This window comes from Lissotriton vulgaris, chromosome 5 (assembly GCF_964263255.1).
Source record: "Lissotriton vulgaris chromosome 5, aLisVul1.2, whole genome shotgun sequence".
Lineage (NCBI taxonomy): Eukaryota > Metazoa > Chordata > Amphibia > Caudata > Salamandridae > Lissotriton > Lissotriton vulgaris.
This window is the reverse complement of record NC_141693.1, coordinates 774605276-774625299: the sequence shown is the minus strand read 5'-3', so window position 1 is coordinate 774625299 and position 20024 is coordinate 774605276. Positions and strand designations below refer to the sequence as shown.

Genomic DNA, 20024 nt, shown 5'->3' with positions numbered 1-20024 from the left:
ACGGTACATGGTTGAGTACCAAACAAGCTGTTCGTCTTGGACTTTGATGACACATTCGGGTGTGGCATCATTGAATGCATATATGCCGAATTTAATCCAGTTGACCCTGAGTCCAGACATTTCCCCAAATGTACGGAAGATGGCTGTGAGTGCCGGTGGAAAGTGGATCAGATCCCTGATGTATAGCAGTAGGTCATCAGCGTATAGCGACACCGCATGTAAGCCATCAGCTAAGGGGATGCCCCACTCCTCGCCAGAGGCCCAAGTAGCGCCGCCAAGGGTTCCATCATCAGTGAGAAAAAAAAGGGGACAAGGGGCATCCTTACCGGGTTCCCCTGTGCACCCTGATAGGGTCAGAAAACAACTTACCCGTGCGGACCCGGATAGTGGGTCGCTGATACAGAAGCTCCACCATGTTGATGTAATCGTCCCCTAAACCGTATTTCTACAGCACCGACACTAGGTAAGGCCACTCTACAGAGTAAAATGCCTTCTCCAGGTCAAGCACTAGACACCCAGAGTGAGGCCATTGGTTTATGGCAACGCTCTGCACCCTAAATAACCGGTGGATGTTATACGAGTTGCTGCGGGTTGGGACAAAGGCATTCTGGTCCGAGTGGTCAAGGGCGGTCACAAGGGGGGCCAAGCGCTGCGCTAAAGCGGAGGCCAGGATCTTGTAGTCCGTGTTGAGGAGAGCTAAAGGGGGATACGATCCCAGCTGTGTTTCGTCTCTATCAGGCTTCGGGAGGGAGACCAGGTGGGCATCGTTCAGTGTAGGTGGTAAGGCAGTATCGGCAAATGCCGCCTCATATATCCGTAACAGTTCTGGAATCAGAATGATGGAATAAGCTTTATAAAATTCAGCGGGCAACCCATCTGGCCCTGGGGATTTTCCATTAGAGAGAGAGAAAATGGCCACTCGTAACTCCTCCACCGTCAACGGCGCACCAATCTCATCTCGTTGCGCATCATCTACTTCTGGCAAAGGCAAAACAGCGAGATATTCTGCCAAATCAGCAGGCGAGGCCTGCAATCGGGACCAATAAAGATCAGTGTAATGATCTACAAAGGCGTCATGGATAGCCTTCTAGGTGTATACTATGGTGCCTTGATTGGTGCAGAGTGACATCACTGGGGTGGTCCGGGCATCCGGTCTAATTAACCACACCAACAGCTTGCCTGGTTTGTTCCCAGAGGGATGGGTGCGCGCTGAGTGGGCCATATAGTTCAGGTTCTTAAGCCTATCAAGCAGGCAGGCATGCGCCTCTCTGGCCGCTAATAACGGTCCCTCATCTCCATCCACCATCCCCTGCTCCTCTCTCCACAGCCTAGCCTCAATGCGCTTCAGCTCTCCTTCTAAATGCTTCTGCATGCCAGCCTGCGTGCCCAGGCAGTGGCCTCTGGCGACGACCTTAAAGGCATCCCATTCGATTTGCGGAGTAGAGGCAGTGCCGCTATTCTCCTCGAAATACTTCGGGTCCGGGTTGAGTGAGTGAGTGAGAGACGACTGCGTGGCTTTGTACTGGCAATGGTTGAGGCGCTACTAGGTGAGAGAATAAGTAACTCACTCGTCGCCTTTGCTTTACATGTCAAACAAATTCAGTTTTTTATCGAAGGCGTACAGAATCAGATTCCATTGTGAGCTGTTGTTCATACAGGTCAGCTGTGTTGTATATAAAGTCCTGTACGTCCGATAGCATTTGCTTATTAGTCATGAACACTATTAGGTGGGAGGAGGGTCTGTCCTATTAGCTCCACTCACTGGCCTGACACCTTGTGGGCATATACTGTATTACACCTATGATGCACTGCCATGCTGATTCACAGGCATTTCACAGTGTGTACTATAACATTTGTGTTATTGCAAAAAATGCATTTATGCACCCATTCTCAATCATGATATATAATGTGAGGGACAGGACCAGAGCATGTGTAAGAAGCCAGCGTCAACTAGCCCGCATCTCGGGCATGCCGACGTGACGAGTCCAAAATAACGGTTAATCTTGTCCTGGGACATATATGCTCGGTGCACAATGTAATATTGGATGATCTTAAAGCGGGAATTGCGTGGGACGTTAAGGGCGCTAGCCAGCACCATTTCCCATTCCTTATCTGTCCAGACCCGGCTCCTGTCTGCCGCCCATCTGTCTCTCAAGCGCTGGGTGGGAAGTTCAGTGTGGAGTAGTAGGGCCTGCGCCAGCCAATGCACCACATGAGACCCTCTCCCCATCACATGCATGTATTGTACTAGCAAGTGGATTGGCGGTTCATCTGAAAGGTCGCCCCAGGCCTGTGTCAGTGTGCGTATGATTGCTGCGTGTGTTAAAAATTGTCCTGCAGGAAGGCCCGTGTCGGCGACAAGCGCCTCGAACGGGCTTAGTGTCCCCTCCGTGAACAGGTCTCCAACAGTATCTTCCTCAGCCTGTACCCAACTAGTCAGCGCCGCCTCTGTGAATGCTCCATCATCCCTGGGCGTCCCTAGCAGGGGCAGATTCGAGGCATACGGTTTCATGGAATTGGCCAGCTTCAGACTCCTCACATAACACCTCGGTGCTACTGCCAGGTGTAGCTGGTTTGGGCAGCGGACCTTAGCTAAAGGGTGAAACATTACTTGCACCTATGCACGTGTCTGCATCGTGGCGTCTGTGGCCGTGTCGTCCAGATTCTTCCCGCTCAACCAGTAGGTCACCCATTGCAGCTGCGCAGCTAGATAGTAGAGCTCCTGGTTGGGAACTACCAGGCCCCCAGCCTCCGGGGACGCATAAAGTGTCCTCAGAGCCACTCTGGGTCGTCCCGCGCTCCAAATCAAGCTCCAAGTTAAGGTCTCTAGCTCGCAAAATATACGCGTGGGAACATAGACCGGGAGGCTAGCATAAAAGTACAATAATTTGGGTAGCGCTATCATTTTCCTTAATGTAATTAGACTGGGCACATTCAGAGGGAGCGTCTGCCAGAACGTCATCTGCGCCCGCAAGGAGGAAATCGCTCTTATCAGGTTGCCCTCTAGAACATGAGTGTGGTCTCGGTACACCCGTATCCCCAGGTAACGGTACATGGTTGAGTACCAAACAAGCTGTTCGTCTTGGACTTTGATGACACATTCGGGTGTGGCATCATTGAATGCATATATGCCGAATTTAATCCAGTTGACCCTGAGTCCGGACATTTCCCCAAATGTACGGAAGATGGCTGTGAGTGCCGGCGGAAAGTGGGTCAGATCCCTGATGTATAGCAGTAGGTCATCAGCGTATAGCGACACCGCATGTAAGCCATCAGCTAAGGGGATGCCCCACTCCTCGCCAGAGGCCCGCAGTAGCGCCGCCAAGGGTTCCATCATCAGTGAAAAAATTAAAGGGGACAAGGGGCATCCTTGCCGGGTTCCCCTGTGCACCCTGATAGGGTCAGAAAACAACTTACCCGTGCGGACCCGGACAGTGGGTCGCTGATACAGAAGCTCCACCATGTTGATGTAATCGTCCCCTAAACCGTATTTCTACAGCACCGACACTAGGTAAGGCCACTCTACAGAGTAAAATGCCTTCTCCAGGTCAAACACTAGACACCCAGAGTGAGGTCATTGGTTTAATGCAACGCTCTGCACCCTAAATAACCGGTGGATGTTATACGAGTTGCTGCGGGTTGGGACAAAGGCATTCTGGTCCGAGTGGTCAAGGGCGGTCACAAGGGGGGCCAAGCGCTGCGCTAAAGCGGAGGCCAGGATCTTGTAGTCCGTGTTGAGGAGAGCTAAAGGGGGATACGATCCCAGCTGGGTTTCGTCTCTGTCAGGCTTCGGGAGGGAGACCAGGTGGGCATCGTTCAGTGTAGGTGGTAAGGCAGCGTCGGCAAATGCCGCCTCATATATCCGTAACAGTTCTGGAATCAGAATGATGGAATAAGCTTTATAAAATTCAGCGGGCAACCCATCTGGCCCTGGGGATTTTCCATTAGAGAGAGAGAAAATGGCCACTCGTAACTCCTCCACCGTCAACGGCGCACCAAGCTCATCTCGTTGCGCATCATCTACTTCTGGGAAAGGCAAAACAGAGAGATATTCTGCCAAATCAGCAGGCGAGGCCTGCAATCGGGACCAATAAAGATCAGTGTAATGATCTACAAAGGCGTCATGTATGGCCTTCTAGGTGTATACTATGGTGCCTTGATTGGTGCAGAGTGACATCACTGGGGTGGTCCGGGCATCCTGTCTAATTAACCACACCAACAGCTTGCCTGGTTTGTTCCCAGAGGGATGGGTGCGCGCTGAGTGGGCCATATAGTTCAGGTTCTTAAGCCTATAAAGCAGGCGGGCATGCGCCTCTCTGGCCGCTAATAACGGTCCCTCATCTCCATCCACCATCCCCTGCTCCTCTCTCCACAGCCTAGCTTCAATGCGCTTCAGCTCTCCTTCTAAATGCTTCTGCATGCCAGCCTGCGTGCCCAGGCAGTGGCCTCTGGCGACGACCTTAAAGGCATCCCATTCGATTTGCGGAGTAGAGGCAGTGCCGCTATTCTCCTCGAAATACTGAAAAATGCGAGCTGAAAGTGCCTCACGGAAAGGGGCATCTAAGAGCAGATCAGGATGAAGCCTCCAAGTAGGTATCGGGGATGAGGGCATTCCCATCTCAATTCCAGGACGTGCGGATTATGATCTGAGTGAGTACCACCCATGTAATATGTATCTGTGATGTGGGGAAGTAGGTAGCTGGTCAGCATAAACCTGTCTAGTCTGACATGTAGTGTATGCGCACCTGAATAATAGGAGTAAACCTTGGTGTGTGGGTTCCGGTTTCGCCAGGCATCATGCAGATCCCATTGTGTTGCCCAGCTCGTGAGTGCTCTCGTGGCCACTGTTACCGGCGCGCTAGCTAAAGGCGGGAAGGAGCTGTCAAGGGTTATATCCAAAACACAGTTATAGTCTCCTCCTAGCAACAGGGGCATTCCATGCCAGGGTGCCAGCACTGTCGACAGCCGTGTAAAAAAGGCGCCCTGTTCAGTATTAGGGGCGTAAAGGGATGCAAGGACAACCAGGCGGTCGTCAAGTCTACCGTGCACCACCAAATTTCTGCCCTCTGGGTCCACCCTGCAATGTAAAAGCGCAAATGGGATGCCGGGACGTACCCAGACCAGCGCGCCTCTCGCATAAGCTGAATACCCTGTAGCGTACAACTGCCCCCTCCACCTACGATGTAGCTTCTGTGTCTCAGGGCCGGTCAAATGGGTTTCCTGCAATAAGGCTATGTGCATGTGATGTCTTTTAAGGTATGAATAGATTTGATAGCGCCGTGACGGTGTGTGCATCCCACGCACGTTCCACGTGCATACTCTGATCTCAGCCATGACACCTCCAAAAACTCCCCACCCCCCGCCCCCCGCCCACCCCCACCAGCAGCCCACACATCGCCCCACCAAATGGCACATCCACAATTGTCATCGGAAGGCAAGCACGCACAGTATGATCAAGTAAAGGAACAGCAAATACTGAAAAAATATCAACCATCACTGTTAACAAACTTATTAATATTACAATACCAAAAGGTCGACAGCGGAACATATTGTCGTCCAAACACATTGATGTGCTAATACAGTCTGTAGTCCAGGGGGAGGTCACTAAGCACTCGGCGTGACTGTTACTGGCGTGGTACGTAAACCGTTAATGGGTGCCCCCTCCTCTACGGGTGTCCCATGTCAGCTAGATCCAACCCAGCCAGTTCTCGTGTAGGCAAAGGGCCGAAGCTCACCTGGGACGGTGTCATATTAACGGACACAGCCCAGGGGCGAGGTAATTCACATCCTGCACCCCGAAGGTGTTGTGATGTTTCAATGTAAATATGATTATATTTATTGGTTATTATTTTGAGAATATAGGCCGTGATTATGATGGTGGTTGGACAGCCACCGTCAGGCTGTCTGTGGCAGTCCCACTGCCATCGGACCCTGCTTGACTATCCACCACATGTTGATGGCGGGCGGGGAGATAGACTGCCATGGATCCGACGGACCGCTGGAGGGACTGCAATCCCTACAATGGTGGCAGTTTCTGCTCAGGCTGTCTGTGGCGGTCCAACCGCCTTGGGACCCTGCTTTGCTTTCCACCACATGATGATGGCAGGCGGAGAGACCGACTGCCATGGATCCGATGGACCGTCGGAGGGACTGCAATCCCTAAAATGCTGGCAGTGCCTGCTCAAGCACCGCTATAGGGATTACAATGTACTTTTCCGCCGGCCGATTCATGGCGGTTAACCGGCCATGGAAAAACCAGTCAGAAAGAGACTTGGGGGCCCGTAGCCGCCCCCCTTCCCCCTGGCCCTTTGATGTGGCCCTGGGGGGCATGGTGCCTGCCACATAATACAGGAATATGCAAAATATGTTTTTTTATTTTGTATTGCGGCGTGTGCTGCAGCCCATTGCACACACCACAATACAAAATATACACAGTGTGACCGTCTTGAAGGCGGTCGCAGTGTAATTCCTGTAGCGAGACCACCGACAGCTAGTTGTGCGGTCCCATTCCCAAAAGGATGGCGGTCGGACAAAAGTCCGACCTCCATCATAATCAGGCCCATAGTTTGGTATTTTAATTATAATAATATTTGTATTCATTTATGATACGTATTAAACATTGTTATAATTAACACTGGGTAGCAAACTTCACTCCGCGGGTGGAGTTCACAGAGTTTTCCCTACTCCGCTTGGAGCACCTAGTTAGGCCCCAAAACTTCGTCAACCGCCAGTGGAGCGGAGTTACCGGCTTGCTCACTGCTCACCCTAATTTACAAGTTGAAATGTTGCTCCAGACTTTCCCAGCACTGTTGTCAAGCCTTCTTGGCTGCCTTTGAGGGTGGGTCTTCCATCTTCCACTGGAGGATCTGCACTCTGATCGGTCCCACACACATTGGCCAGGCCTCTAGTCCCTAATAATCCAAGGGATCCCCAAAAGGCACAAGTCAGCTGGCATTCTGCTGCCCCCACTGCATGAGGCTCCACCATGCAATAGGAGGACCCTGCCGCCTCTTCTACCCAGTCCTCTACACTCCTGTCCCCAGGGTGCCCGAAGATCACTGCTGCTGCCGGATTCCAGTCCTCGCTGCTTCGGGTCCGGGTTGAGTGAGTGAGTGAGAGACGACTGCGTGGCTTTGTACTGGCAATGGTTGAGGCGCTACCAGGTGAGAGAATAAGTAACTCACTCGTCGCCTTTGCTTTACATGTCAAACAAATTCAGTTTTTTATCGAAGGCGTACAGAATCAGATTCCATTGTGAGCTGTTGTTCATACAGGTCAGCTGTGTTGTATATAAAGTCCTGTACGTCCGATAGCATTTGCTTATTAGTCATGAACACTATTAGGTGGGAGGAGGGTCTGTCCTATTAGCTCCACTCACTGGCCTGACACCTTGTGGGCATATACTGTATTACACCTATGATGCACTGCCATGCTGATTCACAGGCATTTCACAGTGTGTACTATAACAGTTGTGTTATTGTAAAAAAATGCATTTATGCACCCATTCTCAATCATGATATATAATGTACAAACTGTTGAACAAAAGCTCACCATGTGTGCAGCATAATATATATTAGCGTCCTGGCAGCGCTATGTCACGTCTCTTGACTTTAGGCTGGCTACTTCGGGGTAGCAGAGCAAAACTCCACCGGCTTGCGGAACTCTGCGGAATTCCACTGAGTTTTTTAATAACTCTGCGTAATTCAACGTAGTGGGACTCCGCAAGCACCGCACATATCTTACTAATACTTACCTCAATTAGATTAATAATACGTGTTAAACACATGTGAAGTAAAAGCGTATGCATGCAAAAAAAGTGGGTAAAAAATACATTGTAAAGGCATGCACTGTTTTTACAGTGTTGTTCCATCATACAACCAAGAAATGTTGGGGTGAGGTGCACCTCGCGGCATTCAGTAGAAAGAAGAGTAACCACAGTGAAAGGGGGTTTGAGAATAAACAATAAACTAACAATGACACTAAAAATAACTATTTGCTCTTTCACCTATAAGAACACCAACAAGAAGAATCACTGTGATGTAAAAAGACTTCAGGCAATGCAAAGTATCATAAGTGTCCTACAGGACGGATGTACATTGTTAGAACGCATGCCTTTACCACGCATGACTTTACAATGCAGGTTTTTCAACGCAAGTCGTTACAACGACTTGCGTTGAGGGGTGCAGGATAGTGAATAGTTTAATTTACTATTTCAACTCCAGTCCCCGTGGATAGTAGGGAAGGTGTTGGATAGTAAATTAAACTATTACCTATCCTAGAGTGCCCCCCAGCGCAATTCGTTGTAATGACTTGCGTTGAAAAACCTGCATTGTAAAGGCACTGCATGGTAAAAGTTGCGTCGTAAAGGATGTTTCCCCACAGGACAGGAATGCTTACATACCTCTCAGGTAGTGCCCTGATTTCCTACATCTTTCTGCCTTACCCTGGGAACTTTTTGGGTTGTTCAGATCACATTCCTTTTTTGTACTTTCTGGACTGTTCAAAGAGAAAATTAATGTGAAGATGACCTTCCCCAGTCTACTTGTTGCAAAATTAAACAATCAGGAGTGCAAGTTGGAACTTAATGATCTTGTGGGTTATGTAAGCGTTGAGTGATGAAGTGCAGGCGTATGATGTTGCCCCAGGTGCTGCCGTCCAGCTCGGTAGCGTAGTGAAGAGGATTTCAGGCTGCAAGCAAGACTCTAGAGGTGCAGAACAATGGTGCTCGAGGGGTTGAAAGATGACTCCCCTCATGTGAAAGTTCTTGGGGACCACTGAGCAAGGGGCGGTCACCTCAAGACTACGAACAATGATTCTCCTTGTGCCCCCTTCTACAAATTGTGTTGAGTTGACTTTTGAATAGTAAACGTGTGCATGTGCTCCAATGTGCAAAAGTAAATGTGTACATGCACTCCAAAATGTGAATGCACGCACAAAACATCTGTGGGTTGGAAGAATATATGAGTGGTGAGCACAAGCTTGATTTGGCATCCTCAAGTGCGATTTACTAATGTGGGTGGTCACTGGCATTCTCGAGCAGTCATGATCAGAGGGCTGCCATTGGAGTAGATTTGCACAGCAGCAAAATCATCGTGAATGGTTGCACGCTCTTGCTCAACACATGATGCAGTTCACACTGATTTTCAGTGATGCTTGTGATACCGGTGCTAAATTGCAGTTCCAGCAGTGAGAACTGCATATTATCTGCCCGTTGGTGGATTTCTGCAGAATCTTGCAGAGTTTTTCTGTAAGTCCGCAAGCTCGTCATGACTGCCCTGCTGTGCTGGGCGTTCCATTAAACGAACGTGGTCATGACGAGCTCAGCTCGTCATGAGCACAGCGCCACCGTGCTGCATGACGAGCCGAGCTCGTCACGAGCACCGCGGCGCCGCACGCAGCCCCTCCCCGCCAGCACTGGGAATTAATCGCAGTTAGTTTTATTGAGGTCATAGTGACCATTGTCTCATTACTTATCCAGTCTTTTCACTTTCCAACCATTACCCTTCCCTTTCCATCTTATTAGGGGCACTAATTGCGATTAATTATTGATGCATTTTATGAATAGTTTTTATGGTACACGTTGTGAATAAAAACAATGTTGTAATATTCTCTTTGAATTTATTCAAATATTTTTTCATTTATGATCTATTTGCTTTAGTATCTGGGACCACTTTGTTTGCATCACTTATCTACCCAGGTCCCAGTGACTTATTGGGTCAACCCGTGTTTTTACAGTACACATCTGTTCTAAGCATCTTTCTGGACTATCTCCTGTGATAATCTATTGAACTCCCAATTTAGCAGTCTTGACTTAACTTCCCATCCATGCTGTGCTTGTTTTTGTAGTTGCCTAACATTAAATGTCAATCAATAAATCACTTTATTCGATCTAAATAAAACATATTATTAAATTGGTGTTCTTTATCACTCAGTTGTCCGTCTGTTTTGTTTTTTGCCTGCTGCCAAGCGCTCCTATTATCCAAATGTAGTTTTACAATAAAACTACCATTCTTTATTTAATTAATTATTTCGGTCAAATCATTTCTCGAATAAAATACCTAAGCACCATTAATGAGACATTAAGAATGAGGGGGGCACAGAAGTTTCTGAGTCAGAGTCAGAGCGGTAGGAAGACTGCATGGTGGTAAACTTCCCACAACGGTTCCATGTTCCCCCCTGGGCTGCCTTTCCACTGGTGTAGCAGAGGGTAAAAAAGCTGGCACGAGCCACCACAGATACTTTGGGTGAGGCAGTACCCGCCCCTACACTAGTTATAACCGATTCCCCAACAGCGTCGATCCCTGTGGTCCACTTTGGCCCCGAAATGCAACAGCATAGTTTTGAGGGTGGGGTGGAGGGCTAAACTACTACTCAAATGCACCCTATTCCTGCTGTTTCCCTACAGGGTGTGCACAACCCTAATAATCCCCTACAGAATATGACTGAGTCCCTGGGGGCGTATGCTGCCGTAGCGGACATGGGCAGGCACTCCTAGTCCTGGTTTCAGGGACAGCGGGCTTCACAGTTATCAACCCCAGAACAAGATTGTGAATTCTCCTGTATCAGCCCCACCGCAGTCTACCTCCCTGCCATGCATCGTGCTGCTTACCCAGGAGCACCTGACCCCCTCTTCCCATGAGCAACCATGGACTCACTGGATGCTACCTTTCAGGATTTGATTTCAGTGGCTTAGTTGTTGACCAAGCTGGAAACTCCTGTGGACACGTAGCTCCACCCCGCCAACTGCTCTCTGGGCCTCATCCAATGACATTATGATAGCCATTGCGGACCTTAAGGAACAGGCTGGAGGCCATTGGTATGACATGCCTTGGGGAGAAGGCGAGCGCTCATGACAAGGGATCAGGCAACTACCAGCCATCAGTTGTAAAGGAGCGTTCGAGGGCAGAATCAGGTAAGAAAGCTGACCAGGGTGGGGAGAAAGTGGATTTGGCTTCTACTTCTGCTTGTGGGGGACAGGACACTTTGCTATCCAGACCGGAGAAGTTGGCTTGACACGTGTCAGTCGATGTGAAAGAGAAAATATGGAAAGGGGAGTTTGTTGATATGTTTTCTTTGATAAGAGCTAAAAGAAGGGAGTGCAGAACAAAAGATAAAGATGGTAAAGATACTTCATCGAAGGACAAGAAACCCATGGTTGAGGAGAAAATAAAAAATTGGTTATTCTGGTTTAATGTATGCATGTCTGTTATGCTAGAGAAGGAGCCAGAGATTGTGACCTCAATGATATTTCCTTCTAATGAGAAATTGAAAGGACATCATGTGTATGGGGGTACTGCTTGGTTAGATTATGACCGGGACTTTAGGTGGGCAAAAGTAGAGGATTTGTACATAGGGTGACAGTAGTCAATGAATGACTAGAGAGCGTTAATAAAAAGACTCCCTTGAAGCTTTTGTTTCGCCAGCAACATGTAGGGGATAGGCATGGGTCGTGTTGGGCCTTCAAAAGGAAGGTATGCACGCGCTCAGCAGGATTCTGTAAATGCATGCACATTTGCTCCTTTTGAGGCCATCCGTCCCACCCAGAAATCAAATGTAACAAAAAGTTGAAAGATTAAGGAAAAGAGGTAATTAAGCATCCCAACTAGTTTTGCATTAGCCACCCTGGTCAAGATCACCAGGCTGATTCCATGGCTGAACTTGTATTTGAGCAAAGACACTGCAAAGTTGTTGAATCTGGGTTTTTCTTCAGGTTCTAGGATTCCCGCACTCAGAGTTGCTCCCATTCTTCATTGTAACAATTTACTCTCAGCCTGTATGCATCAAGAAGTGGTATTCAAGCAAATAAAGAAAGAGAATGCTTTGGGTAAGATAGCCAACCCCCTTCTCCTCCCCACCCCTTGAGGTCTTTGAGTATTCTCCTTTGAGCATGGTCCTGAAGAAAAGAACCAGGGCAGTTTAGGTTGATTCATAACCTCTCGTTCCCCAAGGGTTCATAAGTGATGAGGCTGAGGCTATCGATCCACAGTTATGTTCAGTGGGATATGCATTCCTGGGATGGAAATGCCAGAATTCCTGAAACTTAAAAGGAGATAAGGCATTAGCTGTATTATTTAAGATACATGAAACATGTTCAGCTCTAAACAATATATTATCCTCCGGACAGATACCCTCAATCCTCTTAAGAAAGCTTAGCATAGTTTTGTACTTGAAATGCTGTGGATTAATGGATTCCACCACTGACATGCTATCTGATCGGAATATGACAGATTGGCTATGGAAGCGGTTGGTACAGACATGTGGAGTCACAAAGAAGGGGAACAACTGAAGGAAGGTAATGTTTCTAACTACTCCCCCTCCTCAAACCATTGCTGTGGACCAGGCTGGCCCTAAAATGGATTGACCAGGAAAGCACATTTGGCAGAATGAAAATTTGGTGTTTGTTGTAGGGACTGGGGGGCATTGATGGCAGGAGGTGTCAGGAGATGGGAGGAGGGCAGGGGTTTAAAGGGGGTGCTAATAATTACGCTGAGGTAAATTAAGGGCTGATTTCAAAGTCTTTAAGGGAACCGATTGAGACCAAGATTGGACGAATTGCTGCTTCCAAGACATTGTCAGGCAGCTCTGTGCTGCCCCCTCTGAATGTTTGGTGCCCTGGGCCTGGGCCCAAGACACCCATGCCCAAAGCCGTACCTGGCTGTGGACATTGCTGAGAGTATCACTCTGACCCACACATGACTGAAAATCCAACACTGCCTGGTGTATCAGTGTACAGGCCACATTCCTGACTTGGCTTCATGGAGGCTGTCAAAGCCTTTGCCATTCGAGTTCTCTTGGAAAGCTAGCCAGATCCTGGGGTTCACTTTCAACTCTGCTGATAGGCGAGTCCTGTGATGCCTCTCCTTCAGACCAGACCACAACTGGGTGACAAATCTAAAGAAGGCAAAATTCAACTGGAACACCAGCACCTTGAGTCAGTGGAGCATCACTTTCCTTGACTGGAGACAAGATGCTGAGTCGCTGGAAGCTGGAGACATCTCCTATTGCTGACTGCACTCCCCTTTCAAGCAATTGATATCAGTCTCCAGAAAAACAAACAGCCATAACCTAACTCTTTCCATATGCCTTATATAAGAATGTATACATTTTATAACCTGTTAGAGCCCTTCAGATGCAAAAATAAAGAAAATCGTCCAGGTAGTGAATGACCAAGTTGGACTTCACCATCTGCCTAAATACTGTAAAATAAAACACAACACACCAGGGTCCAAAAGTCTAGCATGCTTTTTATTGCAATAATAGTGTGCAGCCAAGCAAACGCAGCAAATGACAATTGTAAAATCAATGCATGGGCTCATGGGCTCATCGGCTCACGTCAATATCATATTGGAACATATAATGCTAAATTCTATTCAAATTACACTGTATTAGACTGTAGTCCCAATAGAAGTCAAATGGACCATTAGCACTTAATAAAAACTGTTACTTCAACAAAACTGACTAATGCACAGGAGGAAGGATCTTCTCACAAGAAGAATGAGACGAGCCCCCGACACATAGATAGTGATACATAAACATACTGCTGAACAAACTATTTTCTGAAAATCATACTTTGGAAGCAAAGCTATTCTTTACTACGTAAATGTACAAATGTGCAACATTTGTATGCAAAAATCATGACACCTAGCAAGTATATTAGCAGGCATATTAAAGAAAGTGACCACTTCAAATGAATACAAGTACGACATTAAAACTCGGCTATGTATATATCAGCGCAAGTTAAGCCAAACATGTGTTACAAAGCATTGATATTAATGGCAATGATTACATGAGGTTGTACTTTCTTATCACCCACTCCAGAAAAGAGCTGAATTGTTTAACAAAAAGCACAGGATTCAAAGCATCCCATTGGCGGGTATCTTTCATAAAATAAACCCCCTCGAACTAGAAGCCAAAAAGGTGAAAGTCACCTGAGTGAAATGGCAGTAAGAATATGGCTGACTCCATTTGCTTTCCCCACAAGGTCTTCCTACGCAAGACCTCAATTTTCTATACCCGGTCTAAAGATGTGTACTTCACACAACATAAAGTGGAGACTATAGCATCCTTCACTGACCCACTTCTTGGGGCAGAGAGGTTGCACACGAGCCTGAACTCACCCGGATTTTTCTTCTGGACTACCCCAAGGGGTGAACAAACAAAATTCTCCAAAGGAGGCTTCCTGAATGGGCCTGGCACCTGGCCTAACAGTCTTTCCTTCTCTATCTTTTTCCTTGCCACATCCTTGTTGAATAGTAGCCGTTGTTGGGTTTTTATAAAGCCTAGTACCATGTAATCCTGCAGCAGGGATACTAAAACTATATCAAATACCACAGTACAGTTGCCTTTCAATATCAGATTTTGGGTATGAATTTAGCTATGGGGTCAATGCATGTAATGCCATGGATGAGAGTGCTTTTGAGCCAATCTCACACTTCACCTCACTTTTATCTCTCTTTCGCTTAAAAAAGTTTTAAACCACCAAAACTATGGGTGCCCTGCTGTTCCACAGAAGGATCCCTCAGTTGTGTTTAAGCTTGCATGTACCTGCTGGTCGTATGCATGTTCTCTTACTGAAGACACAACAAGCCCCATTCTTATCCCCTTCTGCAGGTGAGGACAGAAAGTACTGACCCACACTTCACCCTTCTTCAAAGTTCTGTATCTTAGCAAAAAATGAATGCCATTTTGGTCCATAAGCATGTTAGGGTTGGATACTTCTTCAAACTGAAAGGCTTATTGTAATCTTTGCAACAAGACCCCGCAAATACCATAAATGCAAAAACATTTTTATCTGTTAGAACGCAATTAAGGCCCAAGTGTAGGCCACTGCTCCAACGTAATGGACTGAAAAATTTTGACACATTTTAACCAGTTAATCAGTCCTTAAACGTAGGGTTTTGTTTGCCTTCAGGAGTACTTCGTAAAATTAGGTCTGGATAAAACTGAAAATACGCCTGGGTAAATTGCATAATTTCATAATTTTTTATTACCGCAATTCCGAACATTAAACTATTACCCCACATTGCCTTTATCTAATTAACCAACGTTTCATCAATCTTTTTCCTGGTGGGCCAATTGCCCCAATTGCTTGGCTGAGCCCATTCCCTCATCTTTTTAGCCTCCTCTTTCTCATCCTTATTAACTAGTAAGGAAAACATGTTCACATATTCCCCCGTCCAGATTTGCTCCTTCACCTCCTTTGAAAGGTGTCTCCCTAGATGATCTCAGGATGAGCGCAGCTCCCCCAAACCTAAACTTGGTAACACTTGCACCGTACCTCAAATTGTGCCAGCTTGCATCTTAGCGTGCTCAGTCCCTGTAGATGTGCCAGCTTTGAGAGGCGCAGGGCCGCTCTTGTCGCTCTCTGCGCTGTTCTGCCCAGCCCCGCTCCTAACCCCAACAACTGACACCGGTAGACCCATTTCAACTGATTGTGGCACACCCTGCTTAGCCACCTCCACTTGTGCCACCAATTTTCTAGCCCTTTCTACTGCATATGCTTCAGCTAGTAAGACACCACTGCCTACAGAAGGAATCCCTGTCCCGCTTTGGCTAACCAAGGGAGTACTGCCGCTAGACTGGCCACCATATCTGGTTGTCCAGGCACACCAACTGCCGGGGGCCTACAAGGGGCACCACTGGTTGGGTCGGTGCCCCTTCTAAACTGGGAACCCCGATGTGCCTGCCTGACTGGGGCCCCCAGCGCCCCCTGGGGGGATTACTACCACTGGCTCTAGCCCATTCCCTGGAGATGGCCCAATCCCCCCTCTGGCTGGGATCCCCTACCAGGGATGAAGGCCCTGGGACCCCTGGGCTTTGCAACCGTTGTGGCGCAGCCCCCCGCTCACGTGCTTGGGTTTGGACCTCCTGGGTACCATGGGGAATTCTTCAGCCAGACACTGTGCTTATGCAGGAGTCACAATCCCTATAGAATGTAGGCTTATAATTTCCAACTACCAACAAAATCCACCAAATGTACGCCTATCAGCCAACACCACCACTCCCCAGCTTCGCTTGGCCCTACCAAATCCCCAGCACATGACTGTTGAACTAATCATTGCCCAAGTGGGGGTGGGTGCCGACTGCGTCACGGCCTTACTGCCTTGCCGACCCCGCCCCCACAGGAAACGTGTCCCGGGGTCCTGCACAACTGCCATATGTGTGGCATGCTCAAGTTCCTGGCTGCGCCTTAGGAATTTGTGTGACTGGTCCCACTGTCTTTCCTGGCGCCACGGTGATCCCAAACTCGCGTATGAGTGCGCAAAATGCTTCTAAAGTTCTGTCATACTCCTGGGACCCTGGCACCCCTAACAACAGGAAGTCATCCAAATAGTGCAATACCCAGTGGTGCCCAGTCACCTGCATGAAAACCCTCTCCAGATAAGAGCTGAATTTCTCAAAATACGAGCAAGAGACTGAGCACTCCATTGGCATGCACTTGTCCATGTAGTACTCTGGCTGGAACCCCAAAAGATGGAAATCATGTGGTGTAGTGTAGTTCCTATTTTCCCTATAGGCCCTGCGCATTGGAATAACATAATCAGCAGTTTAGACGTAGGACTGAGGTCTTCTAGGTCTCTACTGACTATGTTAGACTTAATTTAGGTTTGCGCCAGCTAGCTCAGAGGTCACTGGAAACTTTCTTGACTGAATAGGAAGTGATCAGCTTCCCTGGCTCAGACAAGAAGGGATTCAGCTTCCGACAACCACATAAACATGACAACTTTGCTCCCTCAGAATAAGAGTCAATCTCTAGAGTCGTGTGAAACAATAGACAGCTATTTCACTCAGTCAGTTGTGCAGATTTAATTTCACCAGGGTGCAGAGAATAGAGAGACTGGCGTTTTCAATAAAAGATATTATTTATTGAGCTGTCTTCCTTCTCATGCAAGAGAAATGAATTGCCACAATTGCAAGACTTGTTATAACGTAAAGTGCGTACAGTAAAAGTAGTATTACGAAATAATACTGTAAAAGCATTGATATGGTTTGTTAGCCATAAGACACTTTAAAATGGATAAAATATATATACATATATACATAAGCTAACGTGCTCAACTGGTGCTTCTAAAATACGCCTACCCCGGTGTACCTGACCTAAGCCTAATACGTGGGAAGGAGTAAGTAAGTAGCAGTTTAAGTTAAGTATGTTTTTGTTGCCAAGGATCTGTTTAAGAATTCTCTCTAAGGGTTTAGTCAGCACTGTACCTTGGGAATAGAATGTAGGAGGTCTGGTATCGCCCTCTCAGGACTCAATATTCCAGTCACCCGCAAGGGTAGGCTGGAATATCGAGTATCCTTGGATGAGGATATTTCAAGAGTTCGACCGGTCCATATATTTCGTAATCTGTTTTGTCCCAAACTAGAACTAAGTTGATGTTCTGACTTGCTGTGTCCATAGTACTGTATTTTGCCTCAATGAATTTTCCTAAACAAAGTACCATGATGAGTCAAAGCTGGAGGAAAAATACCCCTAGCACAATCCAAAATTCTAACCATGGAGAAATGAGGTAGGTTTCTTTGAGTTGATGAAAGAGTTCTGTTGCTTTGTCTTTAAAAGTCTTTGTTGCTGGCGTTAATTCAGGCTCGCTTTGCTCTTCAGAAAAGTTATCGAAATTGATGAAGTAGCCAGATGCAGTTGTGTCAATTGGTGGAATTGTTTTTTCACTTTTCCTTTCATTAGCATATCCTGATGCTACATCATTGTAGACTGGTGTTTCTTGACGAACTGTTTCAATTTGGGTTTCAAGAGGCACAAGTTCCATGTCATTGTTGTTGCATAGATCTTTTCTATTCACTGTAGGTTTATCAAATGTGATTAGTCTTTCAGTCTGAAGCTCTTGGATTGTAGCAAAATGTTGGTATTCTGCTATTTCTTGGGAGTCCACTGGGCCTACTACTTATTATTGGCCACATGATTGTGGTTTTACCAGGTCGATGGATACAACTCGGTTCTCCTTTTTACGAGCAAGGGGCGGTAGTACAACTGATCTTGTTCCGTTGATTGCTAAGACAGGTACTGATTTTCTGTAAGAAGGCCCAAATTCCTTCTTCACCGCTATTTTCTCTCTGACCAGATCCCCAATCTTTGGAATCCAGACAGGTCTTGCTGGGACAGGTGGTGTGTCTTCAGTAGTTGTTGGCTGCTGTTTTAACTTTATGTTGCTCAGGGCTTTTCTTGTTTCATTTAAATCCTGTAAAACAGCCAAACGATCTTTGATGTCAAAGCATTTTTTCTTATCTTTTACCACTGAAGCATGATTATCTAAGTCCTGAACATACATTCTAGTTCCGAACAATAGTTCGTACGGGCGGAAACCTTTTAGAGAATTTCTTGGCAAGTTATTTAGGCTACGTTGGACACTTGTTAAATGCTGGACCCACCCATCACCCAAACCTAATACCTTTGCCGTTATAGATTGCTTTATGTCTCGTTTTTTTTCTTTCCACAACCCCATTTCCCTGAGGATGGAAGGGGCAAGAGAACCGCAACCCAATGCCCATGCTGGTCATGGCCTCCTTATAAGCTCGAGAGCTAAAAGCAGGACCCTAGTCAGAATGAAGCATGGCAATTGCGTATGTGCCGATAAAGACTCGCAAATCTTTTATAACAGTTCTGGCATCAGCCGAGCGCTGGGGCCACATTTTTAAGTGAATATAGTCTTGAAAGTAATTAATAGTACGCTGGATTACATATATAGATAGCCTTCTGCTATCTACAGAAATGGCCATGGCATTACTCCGGTTGGCTCGTTACTGCGGTCTCTGTTGCAGTCTGGACAGCTCTTCGCAAATTTATAATGTTGCAGGCTCATCCCCAGCCACTAGTACTCTGATTGTAATTCTGTCAGAGATTCCTTCATCTGTTTGTGCCTTGGACCTTCACCCATGTGTGCGTCTGCTATTAATAAGATTCTCCGGTTCGTGTTCGGAAATTACCCTATCCCCCACTCCATGGATTCGAGCAAAAGGAACGGAGTTTGCATCAATTACGTATGTATAATTGAGTGGATAGTTCACAGGTAGTGCTGCACAGTTGCCTTTTGAAGACGTTTTTACCGCCAGCATGGTTTCCCCGTCTATGTATTTTTCTGAACTCTTTTTTGTGGCTACGGAAGCCGGTTTAGTTGCTTCCACTGTGGCTGTATTAGCCAATGAATTCCCTGCAACGTGAACGCCATCACGTTGATGACTCAGAGTGTGTATCACGTGAGTCTTTTGTAGTTCTTTCTGTAAAAGAACTACCTGTTTCCAAAGCATTTTATGCTTGATTGTGGCACCTGTGTCGTCTTTGTAATCATTTTGAACCCAGTTCTGCAAATCATTATTGTAAGATTTGACGCAGAAATGCAAATCGCACACTATTAGTGTCGGGAATTCGTGTTCGGCATTTTCAAGCGCCATCTTTAAAGATCTGATTTCAGCTCGCTGAGCCGAACAGTTTCTCAGTGATTCAGTTTTTGTAATTTTCGGTCTGAATTTACCGCAGAGCCAGCGACCTTTAACAATCGCGCAGGCTGCATTGTAGGATTTATCATCTACATTGTAGTGCTGTACAAATCTGTCTGTATAGATTATACAAGAGTACAGTTGGAGAAGCAGAATTTCGATTGGCAGGGGATGTTCTTCTTCATATTTCAAAGCATTCAGTTTTTTCATGTTCGGGAAATAATAGTATGTCACCTTTTCTGTTTTAAGAGAATTTTCCCACTGTATCCATTGTGGATCTAGTGCCACTGTTTTTAGATTTACTAGGCTGAATAGCGCCTCGAAGGCTGATTCTGCTGTGAAAACAGTTATTCTTTTGCCTTGGGGTAGGGCTCGTTCTCTTGCTACAGCAGTTTGAACTGCCTTTACAGTATTTTCTGTAAGACTGAATGTTTTTTCAGCTTGTGTGTACAAGTGTGATTTGTATGCTATTGGTACCGTTTCTCCCTCATTAGAGGTCAGGTACATGAATCCGCATCTTCCTGGGATGACCCGGATTACAAGGTTGCGTGTATTGTCACGTGTTTCTAATTTTG

The 20024-nt window shown here is 46.8% G+C and overlaps 1 protein-coding gene across 1 annotated transcript in view; it reads left to right on the top strand.

Annotated features, from left to right (window-relative positions):
- LOC147711539 (uncharacterized) overlaps positions 1 to 20024 on the top strand; it is a 91545-nt gene that overhangs the window by 37457 nt on the left and 34064 nt on the right. The window contains exon 2 of the mRNA XM_086919500.1: positions 10797 to 10912. Coding sequence (XP_086775626.1) covers positions 10797 to 10912 — 116 coding nt within the window. The remainder of the gene's footprint in view (positions 1 to 10796; positions 10913 to 20024) is intronic.